Source organism: Thunnus thynnus, chromosome 8 (assembly GCF_963924715.1).
Source record: "Thunnus thynnus chromosome 8, fThuThy2.1, whole genome shotgun sequence".
Taxonomy (NCBI): domain Eukaryota; kingdom Metazoa; phylum Chordata; class Actinopteri; order Scombriformes; family Scombridae; genus Thunnus; species Thunnus thynnus.
The window spans coordinates 15,094,314-15,112,849 of NC_089524.1; the positions used below are offsets into that span (position 1 = coordinate 15,094,314).

At 38.9% G+C, this 18,536-nt stretch overlaps 2 protein-coding genes across 2 annotated transcripts; both read right to left on the reverse strand.

The window, feature by feature from the left end:
- Positions 1 to 585: 585 nt before the first annotated feature.
- On the reverse strand, positions 586 to 10,308 carry ankle1 (ankyrin repeat and LEM domain containing 1). The gene is made up of 9 exons (XM_067596722.1): positions 9,672 to 10,308; positions 8,534 to 8,686; positions 8,160 to 8,265; positions 7,701 to 7,824; positions 4,832 to 7,201; positions 4,397 to 4,574; positions 3,571 to 3,733; positions 3,351 to 3,483; positions 586 to 2,490 (listed from the first exon to the last, which is right to left on the reverse strand). The coding sequence occupies exons 1-9, from the start codon at positions 9,734 to 9,736 to the stop codon at positions 2,324 to 2,326; spliced, it is 3,459 nt and encodes a 1,152-aa protein (XP_067452823.1). The 5' UTR covers positions 9,737 to 10,308; the 3' UTR covers positions 586 to 2,323.
- A 256-nt stretch (positions 10,309 to 10,564) lies between these two features.
- On the reverse strand, positions 10,565 to 18,301 carry LOC137187659 (intestinal-type alkaline phosphatase-like). Its single transcript, XM_067596723.1, has 11 exons — positions 18,138 to 18,301; positions 17,325 to 17,441; positions 15,881 to 15,996; positions 14,538 to 14,712; positions 13,862 to 14,034; positions 13,515 to 13,640; positions 13,185 to 13,254; positions 12,563 to 12,697; positions 12,134 to 12,325; positions 11,891 to 12,007; positions 10,565 to 11,151 (listed from the first exon to the last, which is right to left on the reverse strand). The coding sequence occupies exons 1-11, from the start codon at positions 18,211 to 18,213 to the stop codon at positions 10,880 to 10,882; spliced, it is 1,569 nt and encodes a 522-aa protein (XP_067452824.1). The 5' UTR covers positions 18,214 to 18,301; the 3' UTR covers positions 10,565 to 10,879.
- Between the last annotated feature and the right edge of the window lie 235 nt (positions 18,302 to 18,536).

The following is an 18,536-nucleotide window of genomic DNA, read 5'->3' on the forward strand; positions in this document are numbered from 1 at the left end:
TGTGAAATGTGTGCGTGTGAGAGCAAATATTCAGATGAGATATGCAGCCCTGATTTAATGTCTCAGTGGGGTCACTGTGGCTCACAGCTGATGCAAGAGAGTAGAGGACATTGATGGTGTTTATTGTAGAAACCATGATGATGCTCGGAAGAAAATATTTTCTAACCACTAGCCAGAAGCTGTAGACCTATGAAACTGAATGAGTCATGATAACAGTAATTGAAGACCATTGTTCCTAAATTAGATGTGCACTGTCTCATCTAGAAAAAAAGAATAATTCTTGCCAGCAAACTGTCAAAGCCTACAGTAAATTGTGTTTTTTTTGTAGGACTGATGCAACTGAAACTCTAAACTCAAAATGGTAGACGTGTACAAATTTATTTCTCAGTGACTTGCAGATATTAAAATACATAAATGGTTCCTAAATTAAATTTTTCAAAGTTTTTGAATCTCTTTTGTAAATAAGGGTATTAGGCTTAAATGCAATATAAAGCTCTACATGAGATAAATGCCTGTAATATTAACACCAAACACTAATTTGAATAAATCATAGTGGAAGAAGACCGCTTACTGCATGAGAATAACTGAATTTGAAAAACAAAATTTAATGACTTCCTTTGTCCACTAGAGGGACACCACAGAACAAGACATGAACAAGAAATGACAAAGACTCATCCAGTTCAGGTTTATGTCGTATTTTTTTCACTATGTTTACAGGAATGAAAAGTAAAGGAGCAAAGATATGACAGTAACAGTAGCAGTTGGAGATAATAATGAAAAGAGAGCACTACATTATTACATCAATCAATCATGAAACCATGTCAAACACAGATCATAATCAAGGGGCTTTGTGTCCATTTCTTTTTTCACTGTACTATTAAATTAATATGTAATATTAATTTCATAATTAAAAGTTAATGTTATAGGTCACGTGTTTTACTCCACTTTATGATGATTTAATGCATTTATTTCTTTAACTTAGGGACTGGGAATGTAAAAAAATATATGTATACATCCAAAATACAATTGATCAAGTATAAAACCCTGAGAAGACAATGGATGGTTTTGAAGCTCAGGTCATTAATGTGTAGACCATGAGATCAGAATGTAAGCAAACTTTTCAAGAAAAAAAGTAACTTCAACCTGGGATTACTTTGGCCGATAGATCTCTTAACATCATAATTGCTGATGTAATACGAACTCAAACACTGTGTTTCTACATAACTGCTGGCATTTCTTAAAGAAATGTATACAAATTAACACCTATCATTATCATATCATCAGCTTGCCTGCAAAGCATTTTTTTTACAGAAACAAAATGGCATAACAAATGAAATGGAAATCCAGCCATGTAAACAAGTCATGCGATATTTTATCAAACATTAAGTTTCTAAAACTACACACTCCGTTCTTTATTTAGCCATGAATCCTATCATGCTAAGTACCAGTGACCAGCCTCTGCTGATATTCATCTCCATCTGTCTTTTAACACTACAAAAGCAAAGTGATTAACTACCAGAGGCCAGATGTATAAACGATGAGTCCGCACGAAAAACATGCACACGCCATTTCCTGCACATGAAGTGGTATTTATAAAAATAGAATGTGTGCACCTCACACAAAACTCAGTCAAGACACGTTAATTTTTTTCCTAAAGCCAGCCCCAGGTGATACAGTATGAGGTTGAGAGAAAACTATAATTGCTCTATGCAATCTGGAACTAGTTAATTTGATAATGCTGCATAAGACATTTGCATATGGTTGTGTATCAATATGGAAAAGACATTAGTGATGAAGAATTCAAGAAGAAAAATATCCTACTGGGAAGAATGTTTTTGAGAACTGACTGTTGTGCTTATTTGTCATGACATCTGAAACATCTGCAGTCTCACAGTTTTGTTTTTCACATCATGTTGCTCATTCACTGACTTTTCTGTCAGCAGAAAACTTAATGAATACAGGACGACATGACTCCACCTTTAATTTTTTGTGGAATCAGAGATGAGACACATCTAAGCAGATTATAATTAATATATACGCAAAGAAATTAGGAAACCAGGCAGCTTTTCTGAATTGAATCTTAAGACACTTGAATGGAAAAAAGCAGAAAGATGTTAACTGACAAGCTCAAGGGATCTAAATGTTACCGGAGAATATGACAAACTGTATATTGTGAAGGGAAAGAGAAATCAGACCAAGGGATGTTGTAAACTCCCACCCAACTCTTGAGTGCAAAATTGACTTTGGATTCTGAACTAGTGGTATTTTCCCATCGGATAGTTGGCTCCGTGTTGCACTTTACACCCCCCTCCAGTGGGGGCCGCTACTGTCTGATGTCTGCTGGTCTGAGCTGTCTCTCACCCTCAGCCAGAAAGATCTGCATGGCCCGGTAGAGCAGGTGGACACCCAGCTCACGCTTCCTCTTTAACTGCCAGTTGGACACCACACCATAGTAATCTCCCCGCTTCTGATTGGTGAGCATCTTTAACCCTGGGAACGTGATTGGAGAATGAAGTGTGTTATAGACAGGCTGAACTGCCATGAGAACATTTCCAATAACTTTATTGTTTCATTTGTGCTTATTTAGCTATGGTCACAACATTATTAAACTTACCAGCACTGTAAGAAATAATGTAAAATGTAAATCAAGAAGGAAGGACCAGTGAGATCAAGACAAACCCTTCTGGAAAATATAACAGCCATATTCAATGTCAAAAATGTGGTAGACTAAAACTGCAATTTATCAAAAATGAACAGTTTAGAACTATTACAGGTATTATGAGTACTTTTGAACTGCCAGTGGTCACGTGTTTGATTTTTTTAAAGTGGTACTGAAGTTATGATATTACATCCAGCAGTAAAAACTTGAGAATTTAATTACAAAAACAAAGTGGCTACATTCTGTATATCCAGTTCTTCTCCAGTCCCTTATGTTGGTCAAATCAAGTCAATTTCATTTATATAGCCCATCTACACAATTCACAAATCTGTACAACATACAACACCCTCTATCCTTAGACACACATGCAGTTGGTCACAACCATGTGTGTCACTCTCCTGCATCTTCTTTGTCTAATTGCTTCAATATTTTCAACCCTTTGTTTATTTATTATTTTTTACTTTTTTGGCTCTGCAGTTCTCAAACTTCCCCTCTTTAGTCTACAACTACAACCTAAAAAGCTGTATTATATCTAATAACCAGGGAATAGTATCACAAAATAAGCTTTGACAAGGTGATTTAATACCCAAAAAAAGAGCAGATGGGTACTGGGTTTTCAAATTATATTCCTGAATTTTCCAGTGAGATAGACAAGAGGTAACTGGTTGAATTTCACCTTCCTTCTACTCACCAATGGCCTCCACCATGCAGGCCTCTCTTGTGTAAGCCTCCACTGGAATGACGTTCTGGAAACAATGCAGTGAGATGACGCCCTGCTTGGCGTCCCATACCTGAAGGATGTGCTGCACTTTGCGGCACAGTTTCTGTCACAGAGAAGAAATGGAAAAGTGTTTTATATACAATTTTTATATCTAATTTCATTTAAACTGAATTTAATTAATTAAACTCACCTTGGACGTTTTGTCCCCTTTGTAGTACTCCAAAGCCTCATACAAGTGGCTGTAGGGGCGGGAGCGTTTTCCTTTGCCCACATAAAATATAGCGTGGATGAAAGTCTGGAAACACTCCTGTGGAGTCATGGTCTGACTCCTGAATGGGAGGCTGTTTGTCACTCTGAGAGAAAAGAAAAGGAAAGATCCATTTAAATTATGTTTTGAATGGTGTGCATCTGCATTACAAGGGTGTGGACTGACTCAACAAGGAAAGAACAGTCCTACAGATATAACGAAAACTGAATGGTGATTGCTTAATTTTGAAGAGTCAAGGGCACCTCAGTGGTGGTAATGAGGGAGGAGCAAGCACTGCTTTTTCACTTTCCCTACCCAGACTTATCCAGCCGGTCCGAGGATTGAACCGACAACCTTCCGGTCACAAGCTTGCTTCTCTAACCTCTAGGCCACCGCTGCCAGAATTGATATGATCATGGAGCTAAATTACTAAAAACACACATTTGTGGAGGTGACTTTAACTGTCTCTACTGACCGAGTCTCTCTACTGAGAAACTGGTGCCAATTTAGCAAATGTCTTTTCCTGATTTTTTACCTTACTTGTTTCTGATAATGATTTCTTTGTTCTGATAATGATTTCTTATCATACACACATACTTGTGGCCTCCAGTACTTGATGTAAGCAGTGTACTGTAGAAATTTCATTTCACATGCAAAGTAAGAATTACCACATCTTGTGAATCGGGCAAATTTTTGCAAAGTCTATATCTTCTTGGACAGCTTGCAACACTGCAAAGACAAACACAAAGCAACATGAGAGACAACAGACCTTGGGTCGAGCAGCAGGTAGTTGAAGCTGGACTTGATTATGCCCTCCCTCCACTTCCTGTTCTGATCTGGTTGGTCAAACTGCTGGCACAAAGCCTGCTCGTCAGCCCGGCAATCAGGCAGCTTGAAGGTCTGCAGGGCCAGATTTAGTTCTGGACTATAACCTAAATCTGCAGGAACTAAGAGAAAAAAGAACACGAAAATGACTTGCTGTTTCAGTGAGAGTGATGATAGGCTAAACAACGATACAATCGCGACTTTAGCTAAATAATAATAATGACAGCATATGAATATGTATCATATAGTTCAGTGTTGGAGACCTTAAATGCCAAATAACAAGTTTAATTTTCCATTTTTATGCTACTTAATGAGAGAACTAAAAGCTCAATTTAGGTAAACAGTAATCAAAAAAAATCATTAGGAACACAATCATTACCTGTTTTTGACTGGCTTAACTGTTTCTGGTGATGTGGTGATTGGGAATTTGACTCCTGAACGAGGCGGCACAGCTTTCGAATGTATGCTGGCCTGGTACGGCTGTTGATGGGACCTGGGTTCTGCCCCAGCTCCACTAGCCTCAGTCTCAGCTCCTTGTCAGTCATCCCTTTGGTTTCTGCCAACAACCTGTCCTTTCCCTCATCTCTTTCCTCATTTTGTAATGTCTCCTGTGGTTTCTGGTTCTCCTTTTCTGTGCTCTGCTTCATGTCGGTCTGCATAGAGCGCCAGTCATAAAGGATGGTTTCCTCGCTGCTGGTAGTACTCATGCTGGAGCTGAATGAGGTGTTAGCTGTAGGTGGGACATGAGTCTCAATCAGCTTGTGGCCTTGTTCTGTATCAGTGTAGAGGTACTCCACTGGTTCATCCACATCCTGAATGACTGGACGCCCCCCGGGGGTGTAAGACAGGTTAGCCAGGTGCTGTGGCCTGTGGTAGCTTGAGAGCCGGCTCATACTGTATCTAGGGGTGCATCCGGTGCCTGGGGTGCAAGGAAGGTCAGAGTCTTCCCTGGACCTCCTTGGGGAAAAATAGCTGGAGCTGGATGAAGATGACACAGATTCCGGCTGAGAGCTACAGTCCTCAGTGATCCAGTCATCTTTGTTTTTCAGGCGGTCCACATCAGGGGCATCATTTACATTTCCCCTTGTTGTTGCCTCATCTGTACTTGTCAGATCATCAGTTAGAAAATCCCCGCCCTCAGCAAGATCCATGCCTTGGTCTTGCATAGCCAGTATAATCTCTGCAAGGTTTCTTTCATAAGCATCCACTGAAGAGTCCTGATTTTTTTCCAGTACGACTGTGTCACACAGAGTCTGTGATTCAACAGCAGAGTCACTTACATTCCTGGAGAGGATGAGGGTATCAGCTTGGCTATTGCTAACACTTGAACCGGCTTTGAGGGTGCTGGACTGTGTTTCCTGGCAATCAGCAGGCAAGGAGTCTCCCCCTGTACTACTCCCTGAATGGGATAGTGTATAACACGGTGCATGTGGTGAACTGTAAAAGGCATCGCTGCTCTGAGGCCTGGGCATCTGACGCCGCGATCGAACTGGTGCAGGTAGGGTCTCCTCAAACAGAGAAGACGTGAGGAGGAGGCTCTCGGGTGTTCTGCTTGTTCTCAGTGAGCAGCGACTCAACCTTGAACGTGTCCTGCCTGTTACAAAAGGACTTGGCGTAAATGGACAGTTGAAGTCTTCCTTTGTCACTTCTGCGGCATCATCCAGTGGGGTGTCCGCCTTAAATACATCATTATTCGGGTGTTTTCCTTCTGACAAGTCCAGTTTATCAAGCATACCTGGTAAATGCTCAACACTTTCCAGTTTTGAATTTATCTGAATGTCAGTTTGAGCAGTCTTTTTGGCAACTTCAGCACCAACAGATATTTCCTCTACCACAGGGAGTAAGAGATGCCTGGGGTGTATGGAAGCATCCAGAGCGCTGGTGTAATGGTCACTCTCACAGCTACTGTAATGACTACTGCCGGTCTCACTGCTGCTGCCGCCCCCGCAGGAACCCGCTAGCTGTTTCGATATGTTCCCCTGAGGCTCTTTTACATTTTCACCCTCTTTTTCATCATCACTCTCTTCAAAAGCACAGTGACTAACGATGACCGTTTTCTCCATGTCCTCTCCTGTGCTCTCACTGCTCTCCCTGCCAAAAACATAAACATGGTCTGGTGATGTGACGTCGATACCCTGCTCAGGTAAAACAGTGGCCATACGTTCTGAATCCAGGAAGCTAGAGTACTCAGACAGGTCAAAAGGTAAGGTGCTGGTGCCGACAGCGGGCTGCTCTTTTGGATATTCAGGACTAAAAACCGGGAAATATTCATCTACATCCCTGAAGCTTACACTCTTGCGGCTCGCTCGCCTAGACAGAAATGCAGGGAGAGTGTCTCTTCTGGAGGGAGAGATTCTGCCATCAGTTGCAGCAGTATGTACATTTGCTTTTGATGTGAACAAACCATCATCAGTGAACAAATCCTCCTCCTTAAGAGTTGATATTGCAGGTGCAGGCCCCACTGCAGACATGCGAGTGCTTGACAGTATGGAGGGACCTTCAGATGCCCAATGTGAGGAAGTGTTCCAGTCCTGGTTATGATGCTGTTTAGTGTCCATATTAGAAAGTCTGTTATATGATATTCCTCTGCAACTCGGCCTTCCATTAATGTTAGAAAGGTTGAAAAATGATGAGCGCCTTGTGCTGCTCAATGGGGCTTCGCCAAAGTCACTTATCATAGACGTCTGGGAACTGAAGCTGTAGTCTGATTCAGGATAGCTGGACAGGTCGGTTTGGTCTGAACATACAGCTGTGGAGAAAAAAAAAAGAGACATATGAATTAACACAGTTCATACCGAGTAAAAAATTACCACAAGCCAGCCAAATACTGAGAAGATGTAGCTGCAAGTCATCTGATTGAGTTGTTATACGCTGCTAGACAAGATCTACACTGGTAGAGTTTCCATGTTAAAAAATTCACAAGGTTTTCAAATGTGTGTGATTTTAAATATTCAAAGTGTTTAAGAAAGTTAAAGCTTGAGAATGGTATGTGATCAAAGTAATGATGGTGGTAATAAAATGATATGACCATCTGCTGGCAGACAAGAAGCATGTTAAAAACTTGACTGGCTGGATAAATAAGTAATATATCTACATTTTCCAACACCATTGATTAATTATCTTTTTCTTCAAGTTTTTTTCTTCTATTATTAAAATAACAAGTTAGACAGAATAAGTTTGAACCCTATTGGGCTATAAAGATTAAATATTTATAATTTCTACCCAAGATGACAAAGAATTTTTCTTACAGTATTGGAAATGAGGCCAGTCGTCCTCTTCTTTGTCCACACAGCTGACCTGGTGCTCCTGAAGAAGCTGGGCGCATTTTCGATTCTCCTGTTGCTCTGCAAGCTGCCCAGGCGTATTTCCTTCCTGCATGAATGAAGATAACAGGAGTTAACCAAACTGAAGCAGACATTCAAAGCCAGATATTAGGAGATTTCTTGTTTCAGTTCTGGGTATTTTCTCTGTATTCATTCATCTGTAACACACAGCCATAGCAAGAACTTAATAATCACTGTTAGCAAAAATGGGTCATTTTTCTATAGAATGTTATCTTGGAGAATGCAAAATGTTTATGTGAATGTGTCTGTATATGTAAATATGAAGTGATTTTCCATGCGCTGTTCAGGCGACTGACATCTAACCCATGCACTTCCCTGGAAAATTAATAATAATGTTTTAAAAAAAAACCAAACTATTCTTACATTATCTTTAAGGTTGGGGTTCCCTCCATTCATCAAGAGAAACCTCAGGTTTTGATAACATCCCCACAAGGCAGCAATGTGAACAGGAGTCAGACCATCACATGATCTGGGAGAAAAACAAGAAAACACAATCACACAATCATTAAATTAAATTAACTGCTGTACCATGTTATGTCATGTTAAAATTTAAATTTACAACATTTTTTAAATATAATTACTTTAAATATTATTATAGATTAACTTTAAATTCACATATAATATAATTTACACATAATTTGACAAGATTGGGTATCTGATGTTATATATGTGATCAATACGATGTGGAAAATTATCTAACAAGTTGATTTTTCATGCCACTGTGTTATTAATCATACCTGATATTAGGGTCAGCTCCATGTTGCAGCAACATTTTCAAGCAGCGGTTGTTCTTCTCAGTCTCTTTGCCAACAGCCAAGTGTATTGCAGCTACCCCCTTACTACCAACCAGGTCAGGACTTGCACCTTGTGAGAGAAGCAGCTGCACAGATCTGCCAAAGAAGAGGGATCTGTTACAATCTGTCGTATATTAAAACGTAATTAAACGGCAGCAGTCACTGTCTGAAGTGCTGTCACATCAGTCATTTCTGCATTACTGTGCTTGATACATATTGATATTGTACTGGTATTATCACATCTGCACCTCTATCAGTTAATGTACCTGGACATTACAAACTCCACTGATTTGATAGTTACTGCCTGGGCTCTTATTATCAGGCTTTTCTATCTAGTTTTTTTAAAATCTTGTTTCATTAACCATCCACTGTAGGTCAAGCCTAAATGTTTATGTGAAGTATGTTGATAATTTTGAGTTGAAATCAGCAGTCATAAAGGACATCTGTTGTTAAACGAACATGAAGTCAGGTCAGGTATATTTTATTTATATGGCCTAAAATATTTTATTTTCCCCAGAAGGCTTTACAATCTGTATAACTTATAACATCCTCCATCATTATACCCTAAACAAGGTCCCACTGGTGCATCAATAAAACCACAGAAACATGTTTTATGCCAAAAGGTAAAGGTCTGAAAGATGACAGGGACACTATATGTCATACACCAGGAGAGCAGTGGTCACAAACGCACCCTAAACTGTGCTGACTTACGGATGATTTCTAAACAATGCTACAGTTGAACAGTGTACAACTCAAACAATGATCATCGAACAGCATCAAATACTTGTTTTAAAGGCTAAGTTGCTTATAAGGACTTCAAACACATATTAAGTGATTACAAGTACGTTAAGCCACGACTGGAAAATGACCTTTTCGTTCATCAAAGACACTCAAGTTACTTCACAATTGTATTTTAAGACTAACTTAGTTAAAATCGTGTAAGATGGTTAGTAGCCACTGAAAATAAGTCTAGATGGAAAAATGTCCAGCAATCGGATTTCCCACTCTGTTGTCGCATCCTGTTCAACAGAGGACATGTCTGGGCAAAACAAAGAGAAAGACTGAGAGAGCTGCACATCACCTTGGGTCTCCATCCTTCACAGCTTTACACAGTTGACTCTCGAGCCTCCTCGTCTTTGGATCCATGGCCAGAAAGTATGCGTTTATAAAAAATCTATCAGCAGCAGCATTTTAGTTTATATCCGTGCAGCGCGGTATGGAAAACACAATCGCGGCTAGCAAGCTAAGCTAATAGAGACTGAGAAGTTGTGTACTAGTTATTGCATGCGCACGTTAAACTGCGATTTTCTACACGGTTAGGCGACAGTTATTTCATATAATCCTAAATTATGTTCCTAGAGTTTGTTTTTCAAACTCAAAACGCAATCGTTTATCCACGTAGATTTCATTTTCGAGGAGGCTGCATGACTATTTTGATTAAACTTCCCTCCAAGCAGACAAACCCTCCTCTTAACTGCAGAGGGCGGAAGTCCCGCCCACAGGCATCTCTGATTGGATAATGCGTTCATTTTCACCAATCAAGCGAGACGTTAGTAATCTACACTCGTTTTATTTCTTTGCTGCTCTGGTGAATGAAATTAAAAACTTATTCTCCATTATTTTAAACAGTGAGAATAGAAAAGCTGTGAAAACGAATAGCATCTGTATGTCTTTTGATATTTTCACTTAATTGTGCTTTTTTGTTAAATGTACTTTACCCCCTGGCTGTATTTCTATTTTCATTTGTTCCTTAAATGGAAATGTTATTGTTTTTTATGATTTTGAACTCATACTGTCTTGTGTTGTACATTTCCCTGTGCTTGGGATGTATGCTCTAATAAAGGTTGCTTGAAAACATTTGTTTTTAAAGTTTCATCGTGCTCTTCCTACTCAATGTTTGTATAAAAGAGGGAATTATTCCATTGTAGGTATCACAACCAGACTTCAGTAAGAGCTAATATGAGAAATTAGTGGTTCAATATTAAATAATTGTTTAATTGCCTCTTTATTCAAAACATTTCAAAATAATCACAACTATATTTTTATATAAATAAACTCAACATAGAGTAAAAAGTCATTGCTGTAAGCTAATAATAATAACAGTAATCTTTCACAAGGTTATCTGAACAAGTACAATTTACCCAAAATGGCAGTGATTTTGAAGTTTTGCAACTATACAGCTCTTAAAGACACACAGAATTTGCACATAAGAATATTTATTTTTAAACCAAAATGTCAGATAGCACAGTTATTCCAAGGACAAACTCTCTGACGGCTGTCATCTAAGTCTTAGACAGAGCAGAGAGAGAGAAGAAGGAGGCCCATCAGGAGGAGCAGCAGGCTGGGGTGGATGGATCCAGCATGGCTGGCTGGGGGGAGTCCACAGTTCTCGTAGGGCTCCAAACAGGCAGCGTAAGCCATGACGTGGGCAATGTAGCTCTGCTCCTGGACCCCGTGATAGAGGTGTGACATGGGACCTTTGGCAAAGATGGCTACGTCCTCTATGCCATGGGTCTCTGAATCAAGAGGGACAGCTGCCTGCTGATGGTAATCATTACCCGCTGAGGGAGAATGAGAAGGAGGATTGGATTAGCTTTAACCCAGAGTGAAGTGTCTATCACATTAAATATAGAGGGTTGTTAGAATAACATGGCAACCAGACAATATGATGCCATCCAATGTAGTTAAACAGTAAACCACTGACAGAGTCTTGAGTCATCGTAGGCCTACTATTGTAGTCTTTACAGTCTGCATCCCCTTAGGATGAATAGACATTCTTCTTAACACTTACAGTATGTTTTTGGTAGTTTAATATTAACTATTATGTTATATATTATGCCTGTAATACATTAACAGTCATTATGTTGACATTAAAGAGATCTTTTATTTTTATTTCTAGCTGGAAGAAATATTTATCTGCAGTGATCCCCTTCACACTTTAAAATGTTGTTAACTCATAAACAATATAAATAATATAAAACTGAAGATGTTTTCAAAGCTCTTGTCCAAAATACTGCATTGTATAGATAAACAATTATTCAGTACATTTCATACAGAGGATAAAATTGGTAAATGTATTACATTTTTCACAAAATACAAAAGTATCATTTAATGCGATAACTCATTTTTTTTTACAATGAGTGAGCAGATGGGGATTCACTGTCTGGCTCAAAGTCACTTTCTGTAAGACTGATCAGTCACTACTTCTTTGTGCCTCTATGATAGGTATCCTCTTACACCACAAGATGGAGCTACTATATTACTGTGCCCTCTCTAGAGTGATAATCATAGTACACTTACATGAAATTGTCTCATTCATATCCGGGCGATTACCATTGACAATCTGGTGTCCTGGTCCGTTTCCGTACACAGCGGTGGTAAAGTGCTTATTGTCATTAGCTATTGAGCGAGACACCCCTGTAAATCACAGGACAAATTGGTATCAGCAAGTTATTTTTTTTTCAGACTTGGAAGATCAGATGATGATCACTGTTTATGACAAAACCCCCCTCAGTTTAGCTCTTATCAAAGAATGCATTTTACCGAAAACGGAGTTTCCTCTGCCAGAATATCCTCCAAAGGCAAAGACATGGGAGTGATCTGCAGTGACCACAGTCAGGGTGTCGAGCTCACTGGTGAGTTCAGCTGCTCTCCCGATCGCCCGGTCAAACTCAACAGCCTCGTAGAGAGCTTTTTTGGCCAACCCTGAATGGTGACCATGGTCAATTCTCCCCCTTGAAGTCCAAAAGAAAGTCATCGACAAATAAGTAAAAGTTCCACATCCCCTCTTTCTAATTCTTAATGTTTTTCTAATAATACATTTATATTTTATGTATCTACAATAACATAAATAGTTAAGTGTACTTCAATCTCATTGTAATTTGGACAAAGTGGTTTACACTGACAGCATAACATTGATTTAATATTTTATTGGCTATCCAGGAAAGACCTACAGAAAACAATTACACTTATCTTCCACAAAGAGGAAAAATCCCTTAGGGTTCTTGCTGAGAATCTTGATTGCTTTCTCCATCATCTCAGTGAGGGATGGGTCCATGGTCGTATCGCGGTCCAACTCGTAGCGACAGTCCTTGGGCTCAAAGAGACCTAAGTGCAGAGAGAATAGCAGGCCTCAGTTTGAGGAACTAAGAAAGACCAACTTTTAAGATGTTCACATTAAATTGGAATAGAACGGTAACCTGTAAGTGTCAATGTCATGATCAAATGTGTACAATGTAAGCTCTTGTGTGAAAAATGTACATGTTGCTCTAAATCACAAATCTGGAATGTAAAAGCATCCTTTCCATCTAATTGAGACCCTGAGATTCACCTAATCAAAAGTCAAAATTGTCACAGATTAATTTTTCTGTCAATTGACAAATCATTTCAGAAGAATTTTTATCCAATACCTCAGCCATTCACATACTGACATCATCCTAGTTATTTTAATTTGAGTGATTTTAACATTATGCAGGAAAGACAACTGCACGGTAAACTGTGTGAATGTTGTGCTGTGTGTCTATGTTGTGCTAAACTGTTGATCATGTTTTTAGACCTTTCACCATGTGTAACTGGTAAATTGAACTATTCTTACCCATCAGGAAGTCTGTATTTGCAGGATTGACAGCATTTAACTCAGCTTTGTTCCAAACATATTTAGCATTCTGTAGGCCATGAACAGAAAATAAGTACACTGATTAGATTTTTTTGTAGGGATAGGGGGAGGGATTGAAAACTTTTTTCTTTTGTTTTCTCATGATGACTGCATTAATGATTATCTTTTTTATCCCTATTTATCATAGCAAGGTTAGTAAGAATGCATGGTGATTTACAACAATTGAGGGGGGAGTTAAAGCCACAAGGAAAATAACAGCCACAATCGAACTAAAGCCTAATGACCACACATGTGAAATCTACCATTTACCTTTTTATTCTTCATCCACTCTTTAACGAGATCCCTTCCATCATTTCGGGATCCTGTATGGTTTTGATACTCTGGGTCCGGCGTGGTTGTGGGAAACATGTACCTACGACCTCCACCAAGAATGACCTTGATTGAGAGACACATTTTATATATATAACAGAATGAAATCTGAAATCTGTTTGGTCTTGAAGGCGTATAACCACTCATCCAAGAGTCATCATCCAGTTCACTGACTAAGGTTATACAATACATATAATATATATTGTATTGGTTATATATATATAGAAATTCTATTGCTAGTGTGCTCTGGTGTTTTGATACAAAAACAACTTTATATTAAGGCTTACATCTATCTCTGTGTTATGAACCAGCTGATATGCAATATCATTGCAGCCATGTCGGAGAGCATCAGGGGTGAGGTCAGAGTCAGCATACCAGCCTCTGTCAGCAACGTGAGCGTAGTTCGCACCAGGAGAGGCGTGCTGCACTCGGGTGGTGGTGACAATTCCCACCGATTTTCCTAAAACACAGAAAGAATTTGTGGTTATCATGTGAACATTTTTATTTTTTATACTTTCTAGAATCAACATTTCCTGATGTCTGTGACTATTACACTCCCAGGGTTTCACAAAAATCAACAAAACTTAAGTCGACTTTGTAGGACACATTGACATGGATACTTATCTGATGTGTGCTAAACAAAAGTGATCTACCAACAAAAGCATTGCGATTGAGGTCTAAAGAAACATTAAAAAATCCAGAAGTTATCCATGGGACATGCAAAAACTAATCATTCAAAGTTTTTCAGTCCACTTACTAATAATTAAGTATATTCCTTCTTGGCTATTGGAAGTATTTTGTTGCTTCTGACCATTATATTCACATGCTCTTAAAATGCATTTAGGGTGAAAAGGCCAGAAGTTTTGATTAACAGTAGCAGCGACAAGGATTCAAACAGTGTCAATGCAAATACACGTCTACATAAAACCACTATAAGCTAAAGCTTTGTGAACCTGAACCTACCTGCTTCCTTGGCACGATGCAGAACAGAACTGACTTCGTTACCGCGGGTAGCACTACAGTTGTACCTTTGGGTGGCAGCAGTGACACCCAAGGTGCCGTAATTGGCCTTTACTCCACATAAGTATGCCGTGGCTGTGCCAGCGCTGTCTGGCATCTGCTGGTCCACGTTATATGTCTGCCGGGGCGAAATACAATCACACACATACACATGAGAATTTTGCAGATGTTCTCGTCTTCTCACTTACACTTAAAGTTATATTCTTTCAGTACAACTCAAAAGTTTGGACACAGTTTCTCACTCAAGTGACTGGGAGTGTGTGTCCAAACTTTTGACTGGTACTGTATATGAAGAGGATATAACAATAAACAAATACATTGAACTCCTGACAACTACCTACTGCTTATATGAACACATGGGCAACACACTCTTACAGTTTGTATGTTTGTAATCCTTTCCTTGTCTAGGAACAAAACAAACAAACAAAGATTTAATTTCAAGTAATTTGATTAAACCAGGTTAGCCAGTGTAACAAGCCAACAAGAGTCAGAGCCAAGCTGAAATTGAAATAGGCTATTTGTGTCACCATGATTATAATAACAGCCACTCAAACCTCAAAATACAGCTTGCTTTACCCCAGTAATCACAAATAACAAGTATATGATCAGCTTGTTAGCTTTTTATGAGAGCACAAGCAGCTCAAACACTGATTTCTACTTGGCCAATGAAAGCATGAGGTCATTTCTGAACAATAGGACTCACTGTGTCACATCAAACCCATCTGTAGTCAAAGCTGTTTTTATTGATTTATAATCAAATTGATAAGAAAAATAAATAATCCAACCCCTGCTAGCCATGAAGAAAGAGAAACAAATTTGCCCAAACCAGGTAACAAAAATATTATGGTGGTTTTATAGACATGATATAAAGATGATGATGACAGTAGAGCATGTGTAAACAGTATTTGACAGTGTTGACAGCATGCACAAGTCACAAATTAAGTTACTCAATAAAACTAGTAAAGTAAACATGTTTTCAAATATTGTTTGTACTTCATAATAATGCATTAAATATGTTGGTTTAAAAAAAGTAGTGTCAATGAATGAGAAAGAAAATTGTGATCCTAATTCTAGTGGTTGTCCAAAAGGATGATGCATTCTGCACATAGTCTTTACAGTAATGATTGGTAAGTGTACATTATCCTTGCATAACACTGAGTCAGTATATGAGATTATTTCATGATTTCTTAAAGCACCATCAGTGTATGTGTGGTACCCTGCCTTTTAACAGTTTAAATCCACATTCCTACAGAGCGGTGTGAATGTGTTAGTGAGAGTGGACTGACCTTAGACAGTGCCAGGTGAGGGAAGGTATCCATAACCAGACTGGTCTCCTCTCCAGTTTTTCCTGCCATCTGGCCTTTGAGGATACGGGCAGCGGTCACTGTCGGTACCCCCATACCTGGAAGCAGGTGGAAGCACACCTGAATGTTAGATAACATCGGCCAAGGAGGCACAGTGCTGCCATTGTTCTTTGAGAAACTCATAAGGCTCAGCTGATGTGAAAGTTTAAAGAGTGGTGAAAGACATCCAAGTTATTTACAATCACAAATAGTGGCGAATATGCAAAGTGAAAACATCAATATATACGAAGCTTTAGCTAATTTCTTGTCTGCACTTTACTGTGTCACTATGGTAATCAGATTGACCCTCAGATTAAATATGCCTTTGAAAATCTTTAAATTTATGGTGAAAAGTCAAATATACTGTATTTCAACATAAATCAGATAAATGTCTGGGCATCAAATTACAGCAAGTTACTAGTCAAATATGTTATTCCTCATTAAGAAGGTATTGCCACTGAGTCATTCACACACAAATTTTGCGATTTGTTATCATAAAGATGGGGCAATTAAATGTTGCTGATCAATCCCAAAGACTGATAAAATCTTACATCAGCTGCTATCAGCATGTAGTGTCTGTGGGTGCGGGTGGAGGCCACTGTAAATGCATAAATCCACTCATATCAATACATTTACAATTCGTGCAATGGAGTTGCCAAACTGAACTTGGCATCTGAACATCACTCACTTCACCCAACACACTGGATCATAGAAGGAAGTGAACAGTGACTATTATATCTGTTTATGAGGTTTGGGGTCATGGCGAACATTTACTTTGTTTTATTTTGTCCTAATTTAGTGATTGTTTGGTTTACATTCACAGTAACAAAAAACAAATACAGAGCTTTTAATCACACATGACTCAAAAGTAACTTGTACATTCCAAATCTGGCAACCAGTGATGCCACCAGTATTGAGATTTTAGCTTTAAAGGGAGCTCAAACTAATTGAATAGTACAAGTTCCTGAAACTTCAACTATGCATGGTGGACTTGTATGAACTCTTTGCTGTGATTTACCTTTTATGGTGTTCAGATCAGTTGAGGACACATGAGGAAAAAGCTACCCCTGCAGTGTAGACTGTGGTTTACCCTCAGTACATTTTGTTATGCTTGGATTCCCATGCATTATTAACTGCTGACTATCATATGTCAACATCCATCTCCTTCTACCCATAAAACCCTACTTTTTGGGGGTCATACATAGTTGGTGTACATTGCATGCTCACTCTCTCTTAGTGAACCACACCACAATGATAATGAGACTCACACTTTCAAGGTCCATTGACTTCTTCTCACCTGAACAAATAGACAGAACTAAAGGGGGGAAATGTTCCATAATTAAAAGAAACCACTTAAATGGTGGGAAAGCTCCATTCTCAGACTCACCATCTCCCAGGAAGAGGATGAGGTTCTTAGCTTGGCGGATATTGGGCTGAACATTCAGGGCAGTGAGAAGAGCCTGCCTCCCTTTGTTGTTCCAGTAGCTGGCATAGAGCTCGTCGTCTTTGGAGAAGAAATAGACAATGAAAGACTGTCATCCACATCCCAGAAGTGGCTTATTACTGTAGATGTACTTCTATTTTGTAAATCTACATGAGCCACACAGGTGATGCTTTTATTCTCAGTGACTTGCAACAACAAGTGTATAAACATCAATCCTCAAAACACTCATATTAAAAGCAAATGAATTAATGAGCAAAGTCATGAAGGACAGGCACGTTTCCCAGGATACTGGGATTATCAGGCAAAACGAAAATGCCAGAGAATGATGAATATGAACAAAGGAGCGGCTGATTTTGTGATCTTACTCAGTCATTATATTACTTTCTGTGCCAATTATCAACATTTTGTTTTATTTCATGAAATATGTGAAAGCAGTTGTAGCAAATGGGCATGTTATTAAAACCAGTGAATATTTTAGAGCAAGTATAGTATATTTTCCTGCAGCTTCAGTGGAGTCCTTTGTTTCACCAAGACATTATTTTAGTAATAAAATCATTGTCATGTAATAAATTTACTTGCTTAAATTGAAAGTTGATATGATTGTATGTATAATATGGGTTTCATGGTCTTTGTGTTGTCTCTGAAATCCAGCCTTTTAATTAAAATGTGACTGAAATCTAAAAGTGTACATTTTTAGTTTCTGCAGGTACCTAACTCTTGTCCATCAGCAGCAATATATATATAACATGTCCTTACCTGAAGAAGACAAAGTCCACTGCACTGAAATGAAAATCAGTAATCCAGTGAAAATTAGCTTATGTTTCCCGGCCATTGCGTTAACTCTGTGAATTTTTGTGTATAGGAAGGCTTGTCCGCACACCAAGGTCTCTTTATAGCTGCAGCCAAGGCGCAAAGGTTGCATGGAGGAGCCTTACAACGTGAGTGAGAGATTATACACAACACACAGCAAAACACACACACACAAAGGACAGGAGCAAAGGTAGTAAATTGCACATTGGTATCTGAAAAACTACAACAGGCTCTATATTTCCTTTGTAGTTATCTACCTACTGTGTAGGGTGTGAATGAGGTGGCATGTGACAAAGGGCTTGCAGTTCATTGTATTATCTCAGATGGCAAATTATATTGGAATAT

Coding starts and splice junctions, on each gene's coding strand:
- ankle1 (XM_067596722.1), bottom strand. CDS start 9,736: ATGGATCCAAAGACGAGGAGGCTCGAGAGTCAACTGTGTAAAGCTGTG. Junction 8,266..8,533: donor GGAGCTGACCCTAATATCAG/GTATGATTAATA, acceptor TTTTTCTCCCAG/ATCATGTGATGGTCTGACTC. Junction 7,202..7,700: donor CTGGCCTCATTTCCAATACT/GTAAGAAAAATT, acceptor TTTTCTCCACAG/CTGTATGTTCAGACCAAACC.
- LOC137187659 (XM_067596723.1), bottom strand. CDS start 18,213: ATGGCCGGGAAACATAAGCTAATTTTCACTGGATTACTGATTTTCATT. Junction 13,641..13,861: donor TTCATAACACAGAGATAGAT/GTAAGCCTTAAT, acceptor CTCTCAATCAAG/GTCATTCTTGGTGGAGGTCG. Junction 11,152..11,890: donor TATGAATGAGACAATTTCAT/GTAAGTGTACTA, acceptor ATTCTCCCTCAG/CGGGTAATGATTACCATCAG.